A 26345-nucleotide genomic window follows, 5' to 3' on the forward strand; every position below is an offset into this window, starting at 1 on the left:
GAGTTGCCATTAGAACAGCAGAAATACTGGCTAAATTACCCTATTTGTATTGTACAATACATGCTTCAATGCTTCTCATGAAAAAACAAATATTTGTTTATATTTATACATACATTATATATATATATATCATCATCATCGTTTATATATAGATATATATCATCATCATCATCATTTAACATCCATTTTCCATGCTGGCATGGATTGAACAGTTTGATAGGAGCTGGCAAGGCCAGGGACCACACCAGGTTCCATAGTTGGTTTTTGGCTTGGTTTCCACATCTGGATGCCCTTTCTGATGTCAACCACTTTATAGAGTGTACTGACTGCTTTTTAGGTAGCACCAGTGTTTTTTACATGGCACCAGCATCAATGCCTGTGGCACCATCACTAGAGTTTTTTTACATGACACCATTACCAGTGTTTTTTACGTGCCACCTGCACCAGTGCTTTTTACATGGTACCAGAATCAGTGTTTTTTACATGGCCCCAATATCAGTGCTTTTTACATGGCACCAGCACCAGTGCCTTTTACATGGCATCAACACCAGTGTCCTTGAGTGAAGATGCATGGTCAAGACATCAGAGCAATCATGGGTTCGATCCCTGGAGTGGGTAGCAAATTATGTTCTTGAGCAAGGCACATCATTTCACATTGCTCCAGTCAACTCAGCTGAAAATGAGTACCACTGCTTTCTATATCGAAGGTGAAAATGTTCACCCAAGCATGTTGCTGGCTGCAAGTACATGTCACTGAAAAGGCCCAGCATGGCCAACATGCATCTGATGTTCTAACTGATCACTATTGGGCCAATTTTCATCTTCCTCTGATATTTATTGTTTTTAACACAGCAAAACCATAAGAGATGTTACCTCTTGACAAATACCACAGTAACTAACCTATAGAGAGTGTGTATACATTAAGTATGATACATAGGTAGCTGATATGCATGCACGCATACATACACATATATATATATATATATATATAACAGGACATGCATACAGACAAGGACAGCTGTGTAAAGAAGTGCCAATCTCTAACTGTGGAGTAAAACTGTGGAAGAGGCAGACCCAGGAAGACATGGGATGAGGTGGTGAAGCAGGATCTTTGAAAGTTGGACCTCACGGAGGCAATGATAAAGACAGACCTTTGGCAATAAGCCGTACTTGAGAAGACCCATCAAGCCAAGTGAAATCATAGTTGTAGCCGATACTGGTGTCACATAAGTGGCACCTGTGCTGGTGGCATGTAAAAAAATACCCTTCAAAAGTTGGGCCTCGGTGACAAAGACTTTTGGCAATATGCCATGCTTGTGAAGACTCATCGAGCCAAGTGAAATCATAGTTGTTGCCGATGCTAGTGTCACGTAACTGGCATCCATGTCAGTGGCACATCAAAGGCACCCATTACACTCTTGGTTAACATTAGGAGGGCATCCAGCCATAAAAACCATGCCAAATCAGACTGGAACTTGGTGCAGCTCTCCGGCTTACCAGTTTCTGTCCAAACTATCTAACCCATGTCAGCATGGAAAGTAGATGATGATATATATATATATATATATATATATATATATTATATATATATATATATATGCAACTATGGAGCAAAGAAGATATGATAGAGAGGTTCTACTTACCAGAGGTGAATCTTCATACATGATGACACCATTCAGTACAGTTGGTTGCAATGTTAATGTCTGCACTGTGGTATCACTAGAGAATACAATCATCATAACCATTATAATCATCAGTACAACCACTATTTACAATTTCCCACCAACAACAACAACATAATTATGCTGCCACCACTAGCAACATAGAAATAACAGAACAGACAGAGCCATATCGAAGGGAGACACTACCGGCTGTACAAAACATTTAGGGAGGGATTTGTAATCCGAGCTAAAAACGTGTATGTATTATTAAAAGACGCAACCTCCTTCCTCAGATTTTCTTTCTCATTAGCCGAACTCTAGTCTTTCACCATCTCCCTCTTTTGTAAAATCTTGATGCTACTCATCCACCCACTTCCTGATCTTCCAATACTCTTTCACTGGTACCTATAATAACCATATTTACTGCCTTTTCATAAGGATGAGAAAAGTTTATTTCCCAGCAGTTTCTTTTGTAACACTCTCCGTTAATTCAGTATAAGGTATCTTTTTTTATATTTTATAATATGCACAGGCATGGCTGTGTGGTTAAGAAGCTTGCTTCCCAACCATATAGTCTTGGATTTGGTCCCTCAGCATGGTACTTGTGCAAGTGTTTTTTCAGCTGTAGCCCTGGGTTGAACAAAGCTTTGTAAGAGGATTTGGTAGAGGAAGTGAAAGAAGCCTGTTATGCATGTGTGCATGTAAGCCTGTCATATATATATATATCACCATGATCACCGTGACCAACCAGGCTATCAGATGTTGTTACACATCACTGATCACAATGCGCTTCGCATTGTTTTAGCCTTCAAATGATGCCACCCCGCTGGCTAAGCGAGCAGGCCAACAGAAGAAAGAGTGAGAGAAAATTGTGGTGAAAGAGTACAGCAGGGACCGCCACCACTCCCTGCTGGAGCCTTGTGGAGCTTTAGGTGTTTTTGCTCAATAAACACTCACAACGCCCAGTCTGGGAATCGAAACCGCGATCCTATGACCGTGAGTCCGCTGCCCTAACCACTGGGCCATTGCACCTCCATATATATATATATATATATTAATGTGCATGTGTGTCTGTGTTTGTATCCCCTCCCTCTACAATCAGTGTTGGTTTGTTTACGTTCCCATAAACTAACAGTTCAGCAAAGTAACTGATAGAACAGGTATCAGACTTGAAAATAAATACTGATGGGAGTGGGGGGTCAATTTGTGCAGCTTAAACCCATCAAAGCAGTGCCTTGGCATGGTCACAGTCCAATGAGTGAACCAAGTAAAAGAAGCAAAGATAGACACACATGTAGATAGGTGACTATAAAATAAAATATGGACAGATTTCAAATACATACCGATGGAGTTGGATGTATTCTCTGGGCTGATTTAATAGCTGTAGGAATCTGTCTACAATCTTATTCTTGCCCACTCCTTGGTTCCCTACCAACAGCAAATGCTCTCCTAAGGAATAATCTTTGAGCATATCCTCCATAACAATCAGATGCTGAAACAAATCAAAGTAAATATTAAAAAAAAAAATTCATTCCAGAAGAACTAATAAGTTTTTGTTAATAATCAATTTTAGATCAATAAGTAGTATTAGTATTTTGTTGTATTTAGGGAGAGTCATTATGCCCATGTTATTAACACACGTGCTAAGGAGGCAAGCTGGCAGAATCACTAGCATATTAGGCAAAATGCTTAGTGGCATTTCGTCTGTCTATTGTCTGGGTTCAAATTCCGCCAAGGTCAACTTTGCCTTTCATCCTTTCAGGGTCGATAAATTAAGTACCAGTTGAGTACTGGGGTTGATGTAATCAACTGAACCCCTCCCCTCAAATTTCAGGTCTTCTACCTATAGTAGAAAGGATTATTAACACATAGGATTATTATAGGCGTAGGAGTGACTGTGTGGTAAGTAGCTTGCTTACGAACCACATGGTTCCGGGTTCAGTCCCATTGCATGGCACCTTGGGCAAGTGTCTTCTACTATAGCCTCAGGCCAACCAAAGTCTTGTGAGTGGATTTGGTAGACGGAAACTAAAAGAAGCCTATCATATATATGTATATATGTATGTGTGTGTATATGTTTGTGTGTCTGTATTTGTTCCCCGAACATCATTGACAACCAATGGTGGTGTGTTTATGTCCCCGTAACTTAGCAGTTCAGCAAAAGAGACCGATAGAATAAGTAATAGGCTTACAAAGAATAAGTAATAGGCTTACAAAGAATAAGTCCTGGGGTCGATTTTCTCGACTAAAGGCGGTGCTCCAGCATGGCCACAGTCAAATGACTGAAACCAGTAAAAGAGTAAAGAGTAAAAGACATGTACTGGTTCAATTCCACTCCATTATTAGTCAATTGGTTATATATCCAACCTAACTAACCGACTGTTTGTTTAATGTGGTTAAACAGTAAGTGGTTTGTATTGTTTTTGTTTGTCAAAGCTCTTTCGTTGCTACTTACAACTTTTTCAATGACTTTCTTCTTAGTCCATTACAATGCGTGTGTTGATAATATTGGCATAACGACTCTCCCTAGACACAACAAAATTTGTTTCAACACACTAATTCACATAAAGAATCTTGCAAACCAGATACAAAAATGAAGTATTGTTAGTATTATTATTGTTTTATCACACATGATCACGTGACTGACCAGGCTATCAGATGTTGCTACATATCACTGATCACAATTGTTTTAGCCTTCAAATGATGCCACCCTTACTGGCTAAGCGAACAGGCCAACATTGCCCCTGATCAAAAGCGGGGCTGGAGCAATATGAAATGAAATGTTTTACTCAAGAACACAAAGCACCACCCAATCATGGAATTAAACACACAATCTAGCGATCATGAATGAAACAGCCTAACCACTAGGCCACTATTGTTTTATAGTTTTATCAAAGAAACGAAAGCAGTCCTCATGGCCTTTTTTTAAAGGCCTTAATGACTAGTGGAGGAAGAAAATAAGAAGCTTCAATTCATGAGGTTGCTGCTTATCAATACTTTGATCAATTGTACAAGTATCTAGTTGGAAGTTGATGATCACTGATGGGTCTGTCAGCAAATAAGACAACTTCATTAAGTGTGACACATGGAGACAAGGCCCTGTTAAGTCTAGCAGCAGACCATCCTGCTAACAAACTGTGGCACTGCACAACAGAAAATGTAGTAGGTAGGAAGCAATGCATCAAGAAATCGAGTTATTCTGCTCCAAATAGCTATAAGAGAGTGAACCCTGCTAAAGGTGCCCAAGGACAAGTGACGATGTTAAATACTGAACTCTTTTAGATCATCTTACACAGTTTAATGAATAACTCATGGATAACAGAATCACTAAAACAATATTTACAAGTAAAATAAGACTCTTATATGATAATAGTTTATGTCACACAATAATATAAAATTTTTAAAGATTTAAAATATAGTAAAAAACCCAAAAGAGCCAACAGTTAACATTTACACTGATTTTTATCTAGATCCAGTTCAGATCTGATCAAGTAGACTTATGATGTTCCAGCTACAAAAGACCATTTATATCTACTAGAACTACACTGTGTGCTTTATTTTTAAGATTCAAGGACAGAGATCTTCAAACTGTGTTGTGACACTTCACTGTTAATATAATGTAGGTGAGCCACAAAATCAGGTTGAACCCAAAAAATTTTAATGAATATTCAGCTGTGAGGTATATCACTATACACTTAAACACATGACTGGCAGTACTTGCAATATCTAATTACTAACAAAACTGAATTAATGTGTCACAAAAAATTTTATTTTTAAAATATGTGAATATTGCTAATGTGAATAACTTTTTTCTATCAGAGACTTGCCTAAACAGAGGTAATTAGGAAGTAAACAATAAGTGGCTATCAAAAAAAAAAAAAACTCAACCTCAAAATGGTGAAAATTTTACAAGACTCACCTGATTATTTTCATAAAACAATATGTTCGGGACTTTAGTGATGTTATCTGGCTTACAGACTGGAAGTTTTGTATTTCGAATCCTTACCATTCCATCTTTCACCTCACCTGTGTGTATATAAGGATATAAGACATAACTGAGATATGAACAGATTACAATGATGAACAACCAACTCAATCAGTATTTCAAACCCAGCTTCGTTTTCCTTATTAACTGGACCTAGAGGAAGAAGAAGCAGTCATGGTATTTGCAAACCCTCCAATACTGGTGTCATAAATGTTCCACTTAAACTATTGTTTTGTTTTGCAATACTTTGTCCATTTGCATGTTCTGAGTTCAAATTCTGCTGTGGTCAACTTTGCCTTTCATCCTTTTGGGGGTCAATTAAATAAGTACCAGTTACACACTGGGGTTGATGTAATCAACCTAATCCCTTCTCCCGAATTTGAGGCCTTATGCTTCCATTAGAAAGGATTGTTAATATTATTACCTCTGCCTTAGCGAAGGCAGAGGTATTGTTTTTAGTCGTATTTGTTTGTTTGTCTGTGGACAAGATGTCTCAAGAACCGCTGGATGGATTCAGATGTTTGGACGCATGACTGGCATGAACTGATTAGATTTTGGGATCAATCAGGTACCGGACAAGGATTCTGGATTAATTTTCCTGGTTTTTACTTAATTTTTGAGAGTAGTTGGGTTCATTTTTAGTATTCTCGTTTGTGGGAGCAGTCGTGTTTATTTCAAATATTCTCATTTTAAAAATCATCTCTGGCTAATTGCTGAGAGGACATTGGTGTTGCCTTGGCAGAGAATTGCGCTCTCTGAGTAATCTTGTTATTTAAGGCAATGAGTTGCTTGGTACCATGTATACAAAGAATTAAAACATTGTGATGATGATGATGACAATGATGATAGTAATAATAATAATAACAACCACCATCACCATCACCATCATCATCATCATTATTACTCAACATCTGTTTACCATTCTGGCATTAGTTGGATGAAGTGACAAGATCTGACAAGCCAGAAGGCTATGTCAGTCTCCAATGTCAGCTTTGGCATCACTTCAATGGCTGGATGCTCTTCCTAATGCCAATCACCTTACAAAGTGTACTAGATGTTTTCAACATGATACTGGCGTTAGTGATGTTGCCAAGTAACTTTCAAGACACAGATAAGAAAGGAAAAAGCTCTTCAGTTAAGTGGAAGGAAGTATATTTGTGGAGGCACATGGCCTAGTGGTTAGAGCAGCGGACTCGCGGTCGAGGGATCGCGGGTTCGAATCTCAGACCGGACGATGTGTGAGTTTATGAGCGAAAACACCTAAGCTCCAGGCGGCTCCGGCAGAAGGTTATGGCGAAACTTCTGCTGACTCTTTCGCCACAACTTTCTCTCACTCTTTCCTCCTGCATCTTGCAGCTTACCTGCAATGGACCGGCGTCCCATCCAGGTGGGGAACCTATACGTCAAGAAACCGGGAAACTGGCCCTTATGAGCCAGGCATGGCTCGAGAAGGAACAAACAAGGAAGTATATTTGCAAGAGGGGAAGATAGCTAAGTGATTTAAACAGAATATGTAAATAAGAAAAAAAAAGTTTTGTCTGTATAATAATTATAATATGAATCATCATGTCTGCTTAGCTATCAAGATAAAGAAAAAAAAACTTGAAAAGTAGGGCTGTTTTGCATTACATACATGTTGTGGCTTCTTCTAGGTTGGTAAACTTCATATTAGTTGATGTCTCCAAACCAGCATCTTGAAGTGCCTGCTCTAAAGACAATCGTACCATTCGAGGTAGGAACCTTGAAAAACGATAGAATTTTTTTTTTTATATTATTTTTTTTTACAAAAAACTTTTCAAAATATTGAAAATTGGAAATCTTTTAAAAACTACTTCAAGTTTAGTTAATTTCGTTGAACATATAAGGTCACACTCACTTTGAAAGACAAGCCTTTTGTATGATAGAACCAAGGTCTTCACTAGGAAAATTAGCCAATCGGTGAGCTATTCTGAGCAACTGCCGTGTAGATAGAGAGGATGCTAAAGACACAAACTAAAAAAAATTAAAATATTAAAAATATTATTATTATTAGTAGTAGAAGAAGAAGATTACTATTTGTAAATCTCACAATGAGAGATATTCAGCAACAGTACTTTGAAGTAAAGATTATTTGCCAACATAACATGGCAGTCCTGGTTTAGAACGAATGTTGCTGTAATTTAGCCCCAGGAGACATCGTCTCCAGCTGGACACAATCTGTGTCCTTATATTTTCAAACACGATAATCTAGCACCCCCACTCAGCTCAAAATAACCCAGAAATCGCAATACACAGATATTATTTTGAGCTGAGTGGTGGGGGGCTAGATTCCTTTGTTTGAAAATATAAGGACACAGTTTGTGTCGTATAGCCAGCTGGAAACAATGTCTCCTGGGGCTGAATTATGGCAGCATGTTATGTTGGCAAATAATCTTCACTCCATTATTATTATTATTCAGTAGTATTATTTTTATTGCGTGCCTTCACTGCTTTACTGAGCATAGTTCTACCAATCCATTACTATAGCAGTGAATTAGTAGAGTTGTTAGATCATCAGATGAGATGCCTAGCAGTATCTATTCTGGATCAGTGCATTTTGAGTTCAAAACCCAGAAAAGTTTTGATACTCCGTCAAGAGTTGATGATTGACAGTTGGTATTAGCTATTATAAAAAAAAAAAAAGACAATGGCATAACAGTTTCATTGATTTGATAGGAAGATCAGCTGTTCCCATGTCATCATGCCAACATGATTACCTGGTGGTGAACTAGCAGAATCATTAGTGCATTGGACAAAATGTTTGGCAGTATTTTCTCCAACTTTTGACAATCTTTCTTCAAATCTCTCCAAGGTCAGTTTAGCCTTTCGTCCTTTCAAAGTACCAGTCAAGTCTTGGGGATAAATTTGATCAATTAAATCATTGCCCAAAAATTTTGGAGATCACAGAAACAATTATTATAATTATCATCATTGTATTTCACAAAGGAGATATGTAGCACACCGGTGTATGTGAGAAGAGCTGCCCACCACAACAGAACTGAGATCCTAAAACCAAGGTGTCATGTAAAAATCGTTGTTGTCAGTGCTGGTGTCACATAAAAAGCACTGGTGATGGTGACACATAAAAAGCACACAATACACACTGTGGAGTGGTTGGTGTTAGGAAGGGCACCTAGCCATAGAAACCAAAGCCAAAATAGACCATGGAACCTGGTGCAGCCCCTGGCCTTGCCAGTTCCTGTCAAGCATCCAGCCCATGCCAGCATGGAAAATGGACATTAAATGTTGATGATGAAAGTGATGATGTATTTCCTTCAACCATCATTGACACTTACACATGTTCAAGCTGAAAATAAACCCCCATCAATCTTACTAGTATTGAAAGGTAATCAAAGGTCGGTCATGAATTCTGCTTTTTCCTCTAGACAACATCATAAGAAAAAAATTACAAAGCAAATACCAAGAGTGGCTCAATGTTGAATCAATGAGAAAAAGACTTACAGCAGGATCAGTGGAAGCTCTCATATTATGAACAAACTTCAAGAGGACGGTCATATCTGGACAGTTTGGTACCTGGAATAAAAAAAAAAAAACCATTATCTGTTAGTAATGTTGTTGCTTGGTTTGTTTTTTTTTAGTTTCTTTTAAATTTGTAGTTATGGTCTATAGTTTTCAATATATATATATATATATATATAGATAGATATCCAATAAGGACTAAGTCAGTACTAATGATGAGCGGCAGTAGCAGCAGCAAATGGCAGAACTGCGGACTTCAGAAGCTGCAACAAAAGCAACTAATTCAGAACCTCAACTCTGATTAAAAAGGATGGATAAAGGATGCAGAGGATTCTCTGATCCTTTCACAAACGACCTTTTGTAAAATGCACCCCAAGTCCACACTTTAGAGTGGATGGTGATAAGAAGGACATCCTGTTGTAAAAAAAATGAAATGGAAATCTACTTGGACTTAGAGTGCATTTAATCATGATATCAGTACTACAAAAGGTTGTCTGTGAAAGGACCAGAGAATCCTTTGCAACTACAGGTTCAGTCATAATGCATAGTACCTTGAGCAAGTGTTAAGCAAGTATTATAGCCCCAAACCTCAATGCCTTGTGAGTGAATTTGATAGAGAGAAACTGTATGGCAGCCCATCGTGTGCACGTGTGTGTTGTTGAATTAGTCTCCACCAGCACTTGATAACCAGTGTTGGTTTGTTTGTGTCCCTGTAACTTTGTAGTTTGACAAAAGCAAAAGAGACAGATAGAATAAGCCTCCAGACCTAAAAATAAGTTCTGAAGTCAATTTGATTGACTAAACCCTTCGAGTCAGTGCCCCAGCTTGGCCAGAGTCTAATGACTGAATCAAGTAAAAGATAAAAACATAAAAGATGAAAAAAAAAACAAAGGACAGTAACTTTGAATAAGAGCAGATCATGAATTTCCTAATAAAATATTTAAGCCAAGTACATATACGTATATGTATGTGTGTGTGTTATTTGTGTGCTTGTGTATGTGCATGTGTGTATGTGCGTGTTTATCTCCCTATGTTTGTGCTGTGTTTGTCTTTTCACCACTTGACAACCATTGCTGGTTTGTTTATGTCCCTGTAACTTAATGGTCTGGCAAAAGAGATCGATGGAATAAATAACAGACTGGAGTCAATTTGTTCAACTAAACCCTTGCAAGTGATGCCCTGTAGCATGGCTACAGTCCAATGAATGTAATAAGTAAGAGGCAGAATGTGGTTTGTGAATCAATAGTTGTTCAGTAGGTTAATACAGAAAAGTAGTGAGCTAGAAATGCTGATGACTTTGATTTTGTAAAAGATGATGACAACTGTATAATGATAGTAAGGATAACAATAGTGATAGTAATACAAGCTAAATATGTAGCTTCAGTATAGTCACTTGATCTACAAGAAATAGTAGTCAAGTCTCCCTGAAATCATAGCCTACTGTGATTTGTCTTGACATCGGTTGTTAGTTGTCAGAGCACTGCTTCCTTCAAGACTTCCATGCTTCCTGAGATTCGCCAACACTACACTTGATTTTCTCCCCTCCATACACCCAGACATTTCTACACTACTGCATGTACTTTATATGCACTTTCTGACAAGTTGTGGTGCACCTGAGCACTGTATACAATAATTTCATTATTATTTATTATTTAAAACGAGGTACACTCTGCTTTTAAGATAGAATGGTCACAGCCTGAATACTTTTCAGCATAGGTTTACACAGCCAGGGATGACCTAGGGTTAAACATGAGCAACAGTTGTTACAGTATAACAACTACAACCCTAACAAAAGAATCATCTAAGGAGTACACCTTTTGGAACGTACCAGTGTCTTGAGGACCAACTCTTCTTCAATGAGTGCCAATGGTCGGATGCGGTGGAAAAGAAACATAGATAAAAGCTCTGGAGACAGTTTAAGATAGAATGGTCACAGCCTGAATACTTTTCAGCATAGGTTTACACAGCCAGGGATGACCTAGGGTTAAACATGAGCAACAGTTGTTACAGTATAACAACTACAACCCTAACAAAAGAATCATCTAAGGAGTACACCTTTTGGAACGTACCAGTGTCTTGAGGACCAACTCTTCTTCAATGAGTGCCAATGGTCGGATGCGGTGGAAAAGAAACATAGATAAAAGCTCTGGAGACAGCCACTGCTGTTTGGTGCTACCAATTACTGGTGGCTCAGCAAGTGCAATGATCCGGAAAGATGGGTGAATTGGTAAAATCCCACTAAAAAGAAAAGAATAAAATAAAAGTAGAAAAAAGAAATCTGAAGACAAAACATTTTTAATTGTAGTAGATTGGTAGAATAACATGCCATCTTACATTCCAAATTCAGATCCTACCCAGGTCTGTGTTGAAAGCTAACCCTAAGAAGTCAATAAAAACAACACTAAAATAATGAAAGCAATTTAACTGACCAAAGCCTTGAAAGTGGTATCCCCCACAGAACAACAGTCCAATGATTGAAACTAGTAAAAGAGTAAAAAAAGAATTGTTTTCATTTCCTTTTCGTTTTTTGTCTTTTACTTGTTTTAGTCATTAGACTTAACGAGGAGATTGTGTTTCCTCATTAGTAGAGACAAGATCTCCTTGTGAATCAGAAATCACATGGATCCAATGAATCAGTTTGTTGAAGCTTGCATCCATTGTATACCAACCTCTCACAATTCAAGACTAGTATTTTTTATCATTGAAAGTTTACCCCTGTAGGTATGTTTGATCCAGGACTCTTTATTTTTATATTCATAGCTAACTCTCATAGCTGAAAACCTTTCTCCTCTCCACCATCTGGGGACCTGGTTGATGGAAGTTTCACCAACCTTGACCCAGCAGAATATCCAGGATGTAACAGCTGGTGAAAGAGAGAGAGAGACCTCCATAAACACTAGGCTGGTATTCATTTTCCAGTTGAATAGACTGAAGCAATGTGAAATGTACAACCTGGTCCTTGAATTGGACCCAAGACCTTGCAAATGTGGGCCCAATATCCAAACCACTAAACTACATACCTTCACATAAGTAGGCAGATGACACTTGGAAATATTTTTTCCTGCTCAGAAATTGCTGAAGCAAGGAATAAACTACCTGCATCAATTGTTAGCTGTCGAGACACCATTTCCTTCTAAACTTCCATGCTTCCTGAAATTCACCAACAGTACACCTTTTGCTCTCCACCCCATTGTTTTTAAAAACTTATTCACTGGTCACTTTCTGTGCCTGTTCATGCAGTTTTGGTTACTTTTTCTTATGATTTATAGTGTACCTGAGTACTGTATACAATAATTCATTATCTCCGCCTTAGCAAAGGTGGAGGTATTGTTTTCAGTCGTGTTTGTTTGTCCGTGGACAAGATATCTCAAGAACCACTGGATGAATTCAGATGAAACTTTCAGGAATGTTTGGCCTCATGACTGGCACAAACTGATTAGATTTTGGGATTGATTCAGTACCAGACAAGGATTCTGGATTATTTGACCTGTTTTTTTACTTTTCACTAATCGTTGAGAGGATGTTGGTGTTGCCTTGGTGGAAGTTTGCGCTCTCTGAGTGCTCTTCTTACAATTATTATTATTAATATTAGTATTATTATTATTATCATTATTATTATTAGATACAATATCGCAGTGAGCTGGCAGAATCATTAGCACACCAGACAAAATGATTTGTGGTATTTTGTCCATCTTTACATTCTGAGTTCAAATTCCACTGAGGTTGACTTTGCCTTTCATCCTTTCAGGGTCATTGAAATAAGTACTAGTTGAACACTGGGTCGATGTAATCAACTCACCTCCTACCCTAAAACTGCTGGCCTTGTGCCGAAAATTTGAAACCATTATCACTTGATACAAAAAGAGAGGTTGACAGATATATAGAAAGACAAAGGAAAAGGGTAGGAAACAGAGGGGGGTGTGTGTGTGGGGAAAGGAATAGTGAAAACAAAAACAATTTACCTTTCACTCAATTCTGTATCAGTTTTGCCAGTGGATTCTTTAATTTGATTATATCGATCAGCATGTAAGAGTCTGGTACCATCATAAAGCTGCAATTCCCGATCATGGATCAATCTTAAAGAGAACAGACAAACAGACAAATTGATTTCACAAAATAGTCCTAAAAGGTTTCAGATTTATTAAAGGTATAGTTGTGTGCTTGAGGAGTTTATTTCCAGACCACATGGTTTCAGGTTCTGTCCCACTGCATGGCACCAAAGTCAGACGTTTTCTAGTACAGCCTCATGCCAGCCAAAGTCTTGAATTGATTTGATATATGGAAACAAAAAGACCAACTGTGTGTGTGTGTGTGTCTGTGTGTGTGTGTGTGCATGTGTGCATGCATGTGTGTGTGTGTGTGTGTGTGTGTGTGTGTGTGTATGTGTGTGTGTGCATGTGTCTGTGTGTGTTTGCATGTACCCTTGTCTAAACTTTACATGATGGTTTTAAATGAGCATCATCATCATGCAAGTGAGGCTGTTCATTTTTGGTCTTCTGTGAAAAGCATATTCTGGTCATGGGGCAATATTACCTTGCTTGGAAACAGATGAAGGTTGGTGACAGGAAGGGCATACAGCTGTAGAAAAATCTGCCTCAACAAACCCCATCTGACCCACAAAAGCATAGGAAAGCGTATATTAAATGATGATAGCTTCTTTCAGTTTCTATCTACCAAATCCACTCAGTCTCGTCTTTAAAAAAAGAGGGTGAGTGTTTATTACTGTTGATGTTCTTGTTTAGCCCCAAGTCAATCTTGTCATGGCCATCACAACATTTTTTTCCTCAGGCAAAATGCATGTTTACATCTACCAAATTTCACTCAGAAGGCATTAGTCAACCCAAGGCCCTGCAGTGGGCAAGAGCCCAAAACCTCTTGGTTACAAAGTAACCGTCTTAGCCACAGTCATACCTCCAACATACTGGATGATATAACCCTAGATACATTTGGCCTTTAAAAAGAAAGGTAACATGATCATGGCTTGAATACCTTTGATCATATATTTGGTCAATGGACAATCAAGGCTGACCTAGATCCACAACAACAACAACAACCAGTATTTCAAGAACTAACTTCTCCACATAAAGGATTAACTGGATAGGAAGTATGGCTGACTTACCTTTGTATGACTGAAAATGAACCAGGGTTGATACGGTGGACACCATCAAGGACAGCTAAGTTACCTTGAAGGGCAGCACTGACCAGAGGGGATGACACCCAAAATGTGTCTCCATTTGGACGAGTTGACCTCTGCTGTAACAAATCCCTAGAGGTCATATCCTTTTGAAAAAAATAGGGAAATATATAATAAATAACTTAATACAATAATTTTTAATATGGCCACAAGGCCACAAATTTTGTAAGGGAGAGGATAAGGGAAGCAACATATTACATTGATCCCAGTTAATTTATCAATCTCAAATAGGTGAAAGATAAGTTAATTTTGGTGGGATGTCTAATCCCACAAGGCATTCTGATTCTGACAATCAACTGACATAATAATAATAATAATAATAATAATAATAATAATAATAATAACAACAACAACAACAGCAACAACAATAATAATCTTTTCTACTAAAGGCACAAGGCCTGAAATTTGGGGGACGGGGTAAATCAATTACATCGACCCCAATACTTAACTGGTACTTATTTTATTAATCCCGAAAAGATGAAAGGCAAAGTCAACCTTGGTGGAATTTGAACTCAGAACATAAAGATGGACAAAATGCTAAGCAGCATGCTAAGAATTCGGCCAACTCGCCATCTTAAAAGGATGAAAGGCAGAGTCAACCGCAATGGAATTTGAACTCAGAACATAAACATAAATGAAATACTGCTAAGTATTTTACCCGGCATGCTAAAAATTCTGCCAGATTGCCACCCTAATAATAATAATAATTTTTTTTACAATAGGCATAAGACCTGAAATTTGGCAGGAGGGAACTAATCAAAAATCATTGACACCCCCACCCCACTCAACTGGTAAGTATTTTATCAATTAATGTAAAGAATTGGAAGAAATACTGCTAAGCATTTTGTTCAGTAAGCTAGTAACTCCACCAACTCACAGCCTTAGTAATAATAGAGTCACATAAACTATCCATGGTAGAGGCGCATGGCTCAGTGATTAGGGTGCTAGACTCCTGATCATAAGATAGTGGTTTCGATTCCTGGAACAGGCAACACATTGTATTCTTGAGCAAAACACTTCATTTCATGTTGCTCCAGTCCACTCAGCTGGCAAAAATTAGTAATCCTGCAACAGACCAGTGTCCCATCCAGCTGGGGAACATATATACCATGAAACTGGGAAACCGGCCCTTATGAGTCAATATGACTTGAGAAGGTAACTTTACCTTTTTAGTAACTAAACATGTCAATTATTAGTTGTCAGGACATGTTTCTGGCCCTCTGGCAACTTTCCTTATAAAGTTATCTCAGAAACGAGGGACATTCCCATGATTCTGGATTAATGCTGATGTCTTTTGAGTAGGCATGGAAAGGATCTTTGCAGAGTTTCTGTTGTCCACTGACTAAACAGGATTTTAGTCCCTACACGAAATATTTATTCCCTAGAAACTCATTCTAGATAAAGAATTTTCAGAAGTCATTCATCATCTATTCTGACAATGTGACAAAACCAGTTCAGGGCTGTTGAAATCAGCACAGGAAAACAAGGCATCTGAGTAACACCAAGTGATTGAGGACCTTATCCTACTAACCTACGATCAAAAGTATTCCATTTGTGACCACACCATCTGTTATTTTTCTGAAATAGTGTATGCTGGACTAGGCAAGTGAAATCAAAATCAAATCAAATTCCATGACTGGCACCTGTGCCAGTGGAGCGCTAAGAGCACCATACAAGTATGATCATTGCCAGAGCAGCTGACTGGCTTCCATGCTGGTGGCACATGAAAAAACATTCAAGCGAAGTCGTTGCCAGTGCCACTGGACTTGCTCTTGTGCAAGTGGCACGTGAAAAAGCACCATTTGAGTGTGGCTGTTACCAGTACCACCTGACTGGCCCTTGTGCCGGTGGCACGTAAAAGCACCCACTACACTCTTGAAATGGTTGGCATTAGGAAGGGCATCCAGCTGTAGAAACTCTGCCAGATCAGATTGGAGCCTGGTGTAGCCATCTGGTTCGCCAGTCCTCAGTCAAATCGTCCAACCCATGCTAGCATGGAAAGCAGACGTTAAACGATGATGATGATGATGATGGTTTAAAGGATATTTAGCTGCTATTTCTAGCTGACTGAGCCACTATATAGTGGCTTACCTGTTGATTAAAGAATTAATCAGTAGTCATACCTGGTGCAGGTGAACAGGTTCGATGTGATATCCAAGGTAATTCGCAAAGTTTTCAACCAAAACACTTTTACCACAGCCCTGAAATAATAAAAAAATGATCGTAGTAGTGGTAGTAGTAGTATTAGTAAAGGTTTCAAATTTTGGCACAAGGCCAGCAATTTCAGGGAAGGGTTTAAGTCAATTACATCAACCCTAGTACTTGACTGGTACTTAATTTATCAACCCCAAAAGGCTGAAAGGCAAAGCCGACTTAGGCAGAATTTGAGCTCAGAATGTGAAAATGAACAAAATGCCGCTAAGCATTTTGCCGGCATACTAATGATAACATAAACAACAATAATTGTTTCTAATTAAGATACAAGAACAGCAATTTCGAAGATGAGGGATAAGTCAATTACGTCAACTGCAGCACTTGACCAATGCTTTATCAAGCATTTTATCGTACCATTTTAGTGAACCTGAAAGGATGAAAAACAAAGATGACTGTGGCAAGATTTGAAGTGAGGTGTTTTGATTACTTTCTTTTACACATTTTAGCCATTTGGCTGCAGCCCTTAAAGGGTTTTAGTTGAAGAAATCACCCCCTAGGACTTATTCTTTGTAAGCCTAGTACTAATCCTCTCACTCTCTTTCGCTGAATCACTAAGTTACAGGGACATAAACACACCAACATCAGTTATGTTATCAAACAATGATGAGGAGGACAAAGACATACACACATAAATATACATATATAATATATATATATATATATATATATATATATGATGGGCTTCTTTCAGTTTCCATTTAACAAATCCACTCACAAGGATTTGGTTGGCCCAAGGCTATAGTAGAAGTCACTTGCCCAAGGTGCTATGGAATGGACTGAACCCGGAATCATGTGGTTGGAAAACAAGCTACTTACCACAGAGCCACGCCGAGGGGTTTAAAATAGTTACTGAGAAAAAAAAAGGTCTATCTTACCTTTGGTCCAATCAAGCAGAAATCCCGGACTTGATGGGACTGTAACATCTCAGCTAACATTCCATTATGGTATGTGTTCTTGACAAACCTTTCAGTTCCTGATGTACTGAAATCATTAAGACCAGCAGGTACCTGAAACAGAGGGAATGAGATGATTGGGTGTGGTTGTTTGCCGGCTGGTTGTTTGGTATTGAACATGTTTTAACGACAGTACTTTTTGGCCCTGGAGGTTAGCACACATAGACACAAACATACATGCCAAAAGATCAGGTGAGAGAGGAGATGAAAAAGAGAGGGACATTACAATTTATTAACTGAACATAACTGACATAAATACTTTCCCTTTCCTCATACATATAAAGAGAAATATCTTTTTTATCTTTTTTTTTATTTTTTACTTGTTTCAGTTATTACACTGTGGCCATGTTGGTGCACCACCTTGAAGAATCTTTTAGCTGAATGAATCAACCCCAGTACATATTTTGTTAAGTCTGGTACTAATTCTATCAATCTCTTTTGCCGAACTGCTAAGTAACGGGGATGTAAACACACCAACACCATTTATCAAGCAATAGTGAGGGGGGCAAACATACACACACACATATATAAAAATAAAATAAATGCACCCTTTTAAAGCCTAGCCAAGCTCACAGGCCCAATTTCCCGGTTTCAATGGCATATGTGTCTCCCAGTTGGATACGACGCAGCATTACTCATTTTTACCACCTGAGTGGACTGGAGCAACGTGAAATGAAGTGTTCTGCTCAAGAACACAACGCGTCGCCCGGTCCAGGAATCGAAACCACAATCTTACGATCATGATGTTGACACCCTAACCACTAAGCCATGCACCTCCACATATATATATATTTATACAAAAGGCTTCTTTCAGTTTCTGTCTACCGAATTCACTCACAAGGCTTTGGTTGGCTTGAGGCTATAGTGGAAGACACTCCTCAAAGTTATCACACAGTGGGACTGAAACCAGAGCCATGTGGTTGGGAAGCTAGCTTCTTACCACACAGCCACACCTGTGCCTATGCTCGCATACATAAAGAGAGAGGTGGGGATTGAGTGAAACATAAAAAATGTCTGATGTCAAATAAGTCAGCATCAAATTAGTAGTGGTGCCAAAACATTTCCTACCCTGAAACAAATCCCAAAAGCAACAAGGGTAAAGGCACATGTATGGCCATGCCTTGAAGAATTTTTAATTGAATGAATCAACCCCAGTATTTATTTTCTTCTTTTAAAGCCTGGTACTTATTCTTACAGAGCTGCCGGAACAAGACGGTATCATATCTTCACTGGCACCACACACACACACACACAGACACTATTCTCTTTAATCACTTCTGATTGCCTGTTCTCTCTGGTTATATATCTCATTCCTATGCACCAATGTACTTCACATCCCCTCACCAAACATCCATTACATAACCATATCTCTCGCAAAGTTCAGTCATATACTTTCCAGTCCTGGTCCGTGGCCTCTTCTCTCACTGACTCTGTACAAGAAAATAACAGATGCAATAATGAAAGAAGCTACATACCTTACAATGAGATGTGTCTGATCCGGACTTCATGTGAACGGTAGCGTACATACCAGATTTATCGACATTAGTGACATCCATAGCCTCCCTACTTCGGTGATCTACCAAATCAAATTTCTGAATTTCAAAACACAAAACCTCATAAGCTCGACAATTCTAGACAATTATATAATCATGGGGTGGTGGTGATGTTGGTGGTAATAATGATGATGATGATGACGGTGATGGTGGATGACAGCAACAATCATATACAACTCTCATGCAATATCAAGACAGCCACAAACATACACACTCACACACATACAACCACCTAAAAATACACACACACACACACAATGAGCTTCTTTCAGTTTCTATCTATGAAATCTACTCAGAAGGTTTTGGTCTGCTCAGGGCTGTAGTAGAAGACAGTTGCCCAAGGTTCCACACAGTGGAATTGGTTTTGAAATCATGTAGCTGGGAAGCAAACTTCTCAACCATACAAGCATACCTGCACCTCTTCTATATACATTGAAAATATAAAAAGCAAAATGAGTGTGTAATCAGTTAAAAACTCACCTTCATGGTCCCTTCCACAGCAGCAATCCCTTCCTTATTGAGAAACATATTATAAGGATAGATACGATAAATCACGTCTGTTAGTGATAGGTGTGGATGACTATTCTGAAATTTAAACAAAGTATATTCATATACACAAATTTTACTTATACACACACACACATATATATATATAAATACAGCATCATTGTCATCATCATCCATTTTCCATACTTGCATAGGTCAAACAAAATTCTTTGAGGTAAATTTTTCAATGAACACTGAGGACTCGTGGCTGCTCCCACTATACAGAATGTTCAAGATAAATTTGAGAATATTTTTTGGATCTCCTTTTTTCAGGAACAGCTTGTTGCATTGGTGAACAATCAACAGTGTTGGCAGCATAAATTTGAAGTTGAGAAAAAGTTAGCTGATATAGAGAACGGGAAGCCATCTAAATATTTATATCTTTATTGCCCACAAGGGGCTAAACATAGAGGGGACAAACAAAGGGAATAAGTTAATTACATCGACCCTAGTGTGTAACTGGTACTTATTTAATCGACTCCAAAAGGATGAAAGGCAAAGTTGACCTCGGCAAACAGCAGATGAAATACTGCTAAGCATTTCGCCTGACATGCTAACGTTTCCGCCAGCTCACCGCCTTGAAGCCATCTAAATATGGAAAAAAGAGTTATCTGTATCATGATGATTTGTGCCAGGTGTCAAAATGCCATTATGACTGCTGCTCAATGCTCTGTGAACTCTATAAAGTCTGTAAGATGTGACAGATGTAACAGAGACTGCAAAGCTGTGGCCAGCAGGAGGGACACAGTAAGTGTTCTGACTGCATCCGCATGCTCAAATTCATTCAACAATTGATGAACAGGACCTCAGGCTCAATTGAAATGGCTATGTGAAGCTGCTGGAAACTACGGTCAAACCCTGGCTTGAGAGGGTTGCTGCTGGAAAACCGTATGTGTGAGGATTTGGCTCCATGCCATACCACCAGAAAGAGTCAGAAGTGGTTGTTGGAGAATTTCTATGACTTTATCAGCCCCAATTTCTGGCCTTCTAAGTTTCCCTGATTGTAATCCCATGGAGTACTACGTGCAGGGCATAGATGAGAAAGACACCAACCATTCTGCCTGCAACACCAAAGCTCAGCTGGTGGCCAAGATCAAGAGGGTGTTTGAATATCTTCCCAGGCATACAGTGAGGAATGAATGAACCAGGTTCTAGAGCTATCTTGGGATTGAGGTGGAAGCTGAGGGCAACTACTTTGAGAAAACTGTTATCTCCAAGACATAATCTAGTTGATATTTTTCATTGTTTTAAAATATTTTTATTTTTGGATGGAATATTGTGTTTTCTTTCCCTTTTCTGCAAATTGTCAAATTAGCCCAAATACCCTGTACTACCCTTAAGATGAATAACAGAATAAGGAAGAAATGGAGCAAAATCATTTGCATTCTCAATCAAGTGTCTCTTTTAACACTCCATCAGTGGAGTGTCTAAGGAAGGAATGATATATATACACACATACACACAATTTTATGTGCTGGTGCCACATAAAATGCACTAGTGCCAGTGCCATGTGAAATGCACTCAAGTGCCATGTAAAATGCACTCAAGTGCCATGTAAAATGCACTTGTACCAGTACCACCTAAAATGCACTCATGTCAGTGCCACATAAAATGCACTTATGCTGGTGGAACATTCAAGGCACCCTGCACACTCTGTAAAGCAGTTGGTGTTAAGAAGGGCATCTAGCAATAGAAACCATGCCAGAACAGACAATGGAGCCTGATGCAGCCCCTGGCCTTACCAGCTCTTGTAAAAACCATCCAACCCATACCAAGAAGGAAAACAGAAAGATGATGATGATGATGACGATGAAAGTGTAGTATAATGAAAGAAACTTACTAGAACAGCTATCATAGCTGAAAGATTATCAATGGGAAAGTCAGGTAAACCAAGAGAAACTGATTCCTCAGTAAGGAGTGTTGTACCAAAAGATAACATCAGAGATAGTCTGTGGAATAAAAAAATTCAGAAATTATTAGTACTTCCTGAGACTTCAATCAAGGATTATTTTCCCACCCACTTCCACTGTTCCACCAAATTATCTTTCCTTTCCCATCACCATAGCCTCACTCTCCTCATACACAACACCTACTTACCTCTTCCCCACCCACTCCTGCAAACCTACCCAAAAGCATGTCATCTCTCTCTCTCTCTCTCTCTCTCCCATCTTTCTGTTTACTGTATCATTTCTATTCTGCTGCTCTGCACTATCAGACATCTCTTACTCCCCCACTCACTCCTGGCCACAATACCCCACTCATTCCTACCCGCCTCATGCCCTCTAACACCATATCACCACTATTTTTATCATTTCCCAGCTCCACCCTGTCACATCTACCCTCTCCACTAGTAGTCATGTAGCTCCTCTACAGCAAGAAACCTGTCCTGCCATTTTCTCTCATATTTTAATCCCTCCCTACTCTTCATCTCCTAGCATATCTTTGTCCTCCATCCCTTGGGATTCATAGTCTTGTAAGCTGCATAGTGGTCTCACTAGTGCTGGTACCATGAAAAAAAATACATCTAGTATTTGTAGTAAAGTGGTTAAGAAGGGCAGCCAGCCATAGAAACCATACCAAACTAGATACTGGAGCACAATGCAATCCTTAGGACCACTGAATATTGTCAACCCATACCAAGTTCATCCAAGCAGCATGGAACAGACATTAAATGATGTTGATGATGATGTTATGGCCTTAAGCTCTTCTCTTAAATTGAGTGGATTAAACTATAATATTAATCTATTGAATAGACCATCAAGTTCAAGTATGCCAGTATCGTTGCTAATAGTTGTGAGCCCTAAATCTCAATGACATGGCTTTGCCACTGGTGTTGTTAAGTCCTAGTTCAATCTTAATTGCATAAACCATTCAAAAACATTCCAGTTGTGCCCATCCTGACTTTTTGTGCCTATCTGATGTGTACCACACTTTTCTTAAGCAGTGAGCTGGCAGAAACATTAGCATGCCGGGCAAAATGCTTAGGGGTATTTCGTCTGCCATTACGTTTTGAGTTCAAATACCGCTGAGGTTGACTTTTCCTTTCATCCTTTCGGGGTTGATAAATTAAGTACCAGTTATGCACTAGGGTCGATGTAATCGACTTAATCCCTTTGTCTGTCCTTGTTTGTCCCCTCTATGTTTAGCCCCTTGTGGGCAATAAAGAAATAAGATGGTAAGATGTGATCTGACAGAATTTGGCTGCTATTTCTAGGAGATCAAATTACTCTGAAGGAGCTTCCTCATCAGCTCCAAGAATACAAAGTGGTGGTACAGTTAAATGTTTCTTATTCAGATAATATTTAACAGGTAAAAATGCAAGGTATGCTTCACTACTGTTCTACTCAATCCACATACATATAAATAGGTACAATGTGAAGGTACAGTGAACCCCAATATTAATTTAATATCTTAATACACATAGATTGTCACCTATGTCCAGCAATCCATACAGCAAGACAAGTAGATGCACCAATGAGGAAAGCTATGCAATCACTCATTCTACTAGAAATAGTAGGTTGAAAATTCTCCCTCGAAACACACCTTATCATGGTGTGCACACTTCTTAACCATACATCCAGGCCTACACCTTCATCATCAACAACATTTAATGCCCATTTTCCATGCTGGCATGGGCTGGACAGCTTGACAAAAATTGGCAAGGCCAGAGGCTGCAGCAGGTACCATTGTCTGTTATGGCTTGTTTTCTATGGCTGGATGCTCTTCCTAACGCCAACCACTTTACAGAGAATACTGGGTGCTTTTTATGTAGCAGCATCACCAGTTCTTTTTACATGACAGCAGTACCAGATATGAAGAAATGAAATCGCAGTAGCTTACTTATTTGATGAGATCTTTGGTCCAATTTCCTGCAACATTTCTAAATGTTCCTACAATAGAATCAAAGGAATAAGTTTTATATTAAACATCTGTAGAATGAAATAGTGTTCTGTTAAATATATTTGTTATGTGTATTCACATACACGAAAGTTCGTTTCACAATCACAAGGTCTAAGATACAAATCTATCACATGACAGCTTCAACAAGTTTCTTTTGTATTTGTTTTTTGTTGTTTTACCATAGCCCTCAGGTTGAATCAAGCCATTTAAGTGAAATTGGGTAGACAAAAACTGTGTAGATTTCTTGTTACATGGATTGTATCTGTGTTTCAAAACTCCAGCCATGTTATACATTATGTCATGCTGTTTCTGCTCAAGGATTACATTAAGTGAATACATATCTGTGGAATATCCAGCCACTTTTATGTAAATTTAATGAGCAGGTAACTCAATAGAAAAAAACAACTGAACACACACACTGCCAAAACTGATGAAGATCCATTTTAATTCCAAGATATCATTATCATCATCATCATTTAAGGTGCATTTTTCCATGCTTGCATGGGTCAGATAAAATTTACAGAGGTACATTTTCTACAGCTGGATGCCCTGCCTGTCACCAACCCTCACCTACTTTCAAGTAAAATAATATTTTTCCAGACATGTTTTTCACAGAAGACTAGAAATAGGTGCAGGCATGGCTGTGTGGTAAGAAACTTGCTTCCCAACAACATGGTTCCAAGTTCAGTCCCATTGCATGGCACTTTGGTCAAGGGACTTCTACTATAGCCTTGGGTCAACCAAAGCCTGTCATGTGTGTGCATGTGTGTATGTCTTTGTGTTTATGTCAGTCTTCCACTGCAGCCTGAATGTAAAAGAAAAGGAAGGAGAAAGAAGTAAATCGGAGAGGGGAGAGAGAGAAATAGAGATATGGAAAATTGCCTTATAAAAACAATTCTTACTTTAAATGGTAACGCAGAAATTCCTCGAGCTTGGAACCGAGACCGCAAGGGCGGATCAAGAGGATTGCCTTTGTAACGAGGAACAGGAAGACCAAGGGCAATCACTCTGAAATCTTCATGGACCCGAACTAGGTTCTGTTTGTCTAGTTCCTCTTTAGAATAATCCTAAAAGAGAAAAAAAAAGAGGATGAGAAAACCTTTCTTCAATATTTACCATAACCAAAACACAACTGTTCTGTCATTCTTTGAAGCTTTATAAGGTATATTTTGATATCTATCAAATCCTTAGACGGAAACAAGGTAAATATTGTTATAGTTGTTATTGTAGTTTAGCCAAATGCACATGCATGAAAGAAAGCAAAAAAGAAAGAAAGAAGGAAGGACAAAAAGAATAGGATGGTGACAGACAGACAGCTAGGTAGGTAGAGAGAGAGAGAGAGAGAGAGGCAGGTAGACAACAGGTGGGTAGAGAGAGAGAGAGAGAGAGAGATACTGACTTCCAACAACTGGTCATAGCGTGATGCTGCTACCAAGAAGCGACCATCTTCAAGTTGCATTTCTCGATTCTCCAAAAGATTGTTCAGCACAGGAAGGACATTTCTTTCAGCTTTTTCAATGCCTTCAAGAACCAAAACCCGACCTTTTACAGCAGCATTCACAGCACACTGAATGGAAAAAAAAAAATTAACAGCCTTTAGCAAGAACATACTTTGTACATTTGCAGTCCACCTTAATCTCTGAAATAAAAGGAAAGAAAAGATCAATAAATACATTAATAAGCTTAGGTGCAGGCATGGCTGTGTGGTTAAGACGCTCGCTTTGCAACCATGTGGTTTTGGGTTCAGTCCCACTGCACAGCACCTTGGGCAAATGTCATCTACTATAGCTCTAAGCCAATCAAAACCTTGTGTGTAGATTTGGTAGACAGAAACTGTATGAGGAAGTCCATCGTGTGTGTGTGTGTGTGTGTGTGAATGTGTTTGTACTCACCACTATCACTTGACAAGTGGTGTTGGTTTCTTCATGTGCTCATAACTTAGCAGTACAGTAAAACTGACCTACAGAATAAGTGCCAAACTTAAAAATAATTACAGAGAGCAATCTTATTCAACTAATACCCTTCAAGGTGATACCTTGCCATGGTTGCAGTCCAATGATTAAAACCAGTAAAGGATTAGATAATGCACAAGGCCCGAAATTTGGGGGAGGTGGTCAGTCGATTAGATTGACCCCAGCACACAACTGGTACTTAATTTATCGACCTCGAAAGGATGAACAGCAAAGTCGACCTCGACAGAATTTGAACTCAGAATGTAGTGGCAGATGAAATACCACTAAGCATTTCACCCGGCGTGCTAACGTTTCTGCCAGCTCGCCACCTTCCAACTAATCTGATCAATAGAACAGCCTGCTTGTGAAATCAACATGCAAGTGGTTAAGTGCTCCACAGACATGTGTACCCTTAACATAGTTCTAAGGGAGATTCAGCATGACACAGAATGTGACAAGGCTAGCCCTTTCAAATACAGGTTCAACTCATTTTTGCCAGCTGAGTGGACTGGTATGCTTCTGATCATAGGTCGTTTCAATCAGGGTTGACCTGAGATTAAACAACAAATATCAACAAAGATAGAGACAAAAAAAAACAATATTTACCTGATCAACATAGAATGCATTTCCTGCAAGAATTTCACGCCGTTGCTTAAGATCAGATTCTGAAGTATCTCTGGACAAAGATACATATTCTACTTCACGTTTTGTCAGCTCCTGCATAAAAAATAAATCATGTAGTAGTAGTAGAGGTGGTAGTGGTGGTGGTGGTGGTGGTGGTAGTAGTAGTAGTAGTAGTAGTAGTAGTAGTAGTAGTAGTAGTAGTAGTAGTAGTAGTAGTAGTAGTAGTAGTTGCAGCAGTAGTAGCAGTAGCAGCAGTTGCTGCACA

General features: G+C 38.8%; 1 protein-coding gene across 1 annotated transcript in view; it reads right to left on the reverse strand.

The window, feature by feature from the left end:
* The window catches only part of LOC115219717 (von Willebrand factor A domain-containing protein 8), a 117254-nt gene that overhangs the window by 77571 nt on the left and 13338 nt on the right, over positions 1-26345 (reverse strand). Inside the window, exons 5-22 of the mRNA XM_029789906.2 lie at positions 26063-26173; positions 24904-25071; positions 24407-24571; positions 23445-23494; positions 21445-21553; positions 19539-19643; positions 18981-19097; positions 17428-17559; positions 16462-16539; positions 14264-14424; positions 13107-13220; positions 11214-11382; positions 9127-9198; positions 7523-7638; positions 7280-7386; positions 5581-5687; positions 3005-3153; positions 1644-1719 (exon numbers count right to left, since the gene is read on the reverse strand). Coding sequence (XP_029645766.1) covers positions 1644-1719; positions 3005-3153; positions 5581-5687; positions 7280-7386; positions 7523-7638; positions 9127-9198; positions 11214-11382; positions 13107-13220; positions 14264-14424; positions 16462-16539; positions 17428-17559; positions 18981-19097; positions 19539-19643; positions 21445-21553; positions 23445-23494; positions 24407-24571; positions 24904-25071; positions 26063-26173 — 2106 coding nt within the window. The remainder of the gene's footprint in view (positions 1-1643; positions 1720-3004; positions 3154-5580; positions 5688-7279; positions 7387-7522; positions 7639-9126; positions 9199-11213; positions 11383-13106; positions 13221-14263; positions 14425-16461; positions 16540-17427; positions 17560-18980; positions 19098-19538; positions 19644-21444; positions 21554-23444; positions 23495-24406; positions 24572-24903; positions 25072-26062; positions 26174-26345) is intronic.

Source organism: Octopus sinensis, linkage group LG15 (genome assembly GCF_006345805.1).
Source record: "Octopus sinensis linkage group LG15, ASM634580v1, whole genome shotgun sequence".
In the NCBI taxonomy this organism is placed as follows: domain Eukaryota; kingdom Metazoa; phylum Mollusca; class Cephalopoda; order Octopoda; family Octopodidae; genus Octopus; species Octopus sinensis.